The sequence below is a fragment of the Eimeria mitis genome, genomic scaffold (genome assembly GCF_000499745.2).
Source record: "Eimeria mitis Houghton genomic scaffold, Emh_scaff333, whole genome shotgun sequence".
NCBI lineage: Eukaryota > Apicomplexa > Conoidasida > Eucoccidiorida > Eimeriidae > Eimeria > Eimeria mitis.
In genome coordinates this window covers 6,930-7,928 of record NW_013571669.1, presented here as the reverse complement: position 1 = coordinate 7,928, position 999 = coordinate 6,930, and the positions used below count along the sequence as shown (strand labels likewise).

The following is a 999-nucleotide window of genomic DNA, read 5'->3' as shown; positions in this document are numbered from 1 at the left end:
TGCTGCTGCTGCTGCTGCTGCTGCTGCTGCTGCTGCTGCTGCTGCATTGGTTGTTCTTGTGGAGGAGAAAAGACTTGTCCTCAAGCCATGCAGACCCCAGGCTAACGCCACAGCTGCTGCTGCCATTGCTTCCGCCGCTGTACCTGGCGCTGCTGTTGCTGTTGATACTGCTGCTTCTGCTGCTGCTGCTGCTGCTGTTGCTGCTTCTGCTGCTGCTCTCTCTGCTGCTGCTGCTGCATGGCGAGACAGGATGCAGTAGCTGTAGGGTCCCAATGGGGTTAAGATGACCGCCATGTTTGTGCTGCTGTTCTTTCAATCCCCGCTCCTGCTGCAGCTGCTGCACTTGCTGCTGCTGCTGCTGCTGCTGCGGCACCTGGGGCTGCTTCTCCACCTTGTCGTGTTGCTGCTGGTGGTGCAGCTGCTTCCTTTCCTCCGCCGGGTTATACTGCTGCTGCTGCTCCCCAGGGGGCTGCTGCTGCTGCTGTTGCTGGTGCTGCTGCTGCGGTCGCTGTTCGTGGTGTTGGCGCTGTTGCTGCTGGAGTTGCTGCTGCTCGCGCTGCTGCTGCTGCTGCTGCTGCAGCACGTGCGTCAGGTCACGACCCATCAATATATCCATAGAGTTCGACGAGACCCCCAGGGTTGGCTCGTTGTGCTGCTGTGCTGCTGCTGCAGCTGTTCCTGATGCTGCTGCTGGTGCTGCTGCTGCGGTAGCTGCCATGCTTAGCTGGTCACCCGCAGCAGTAGCAGTAGCAGCAGCAGCAGGAGCAGCAGCAGCGACAGCAGCAGCAGCAGCAGTCTGCTCGTATTGAGCGGCAGACGAATGCTTGTCAGCAGCAGCAGCAGCGGAAACAGCAGCAGAAGTGAGTGATGCAGCTGCTGCTTCGTCTGCTGCTGCAGCTGTTGCTGCTTCTGCTGCTGCAGTGTCTCGCGGCTGCCTTTCGAGGTCTAACCGCTTCAGCCACAAACTAAACCTGAGCAAAGCAGCAGCAGCAGCAGCAA

General features: G+C 59.8%; 1 protein-coding gene across 1 annotated transcript in view; it reads right to left on the bottom strand.

The window, feature by feature from the left end:
- EMH_0008330 (uncharacterized protein) overlaps positions 1 to 999 on the bottom strand; it is a gene marked incomplete at both ends in the record, with an annotated part of 9,667 nt that overhangs the window by 3,456 nt on the left and 5,212 nt on the right. Inside the window, 2 exons of the mRNA XM_013498316.1 lie at positions 3 to 233; positions 289 to 971. Of these exons, the coding sequence (XP_013353770.1) occupies positions 3 to 233; positions 289 to 971 (914 nt within the window). The remainder of the gene's footprint in view (positions 1 to 2; positions 234 to 288; positions 972 to 999) is intronic.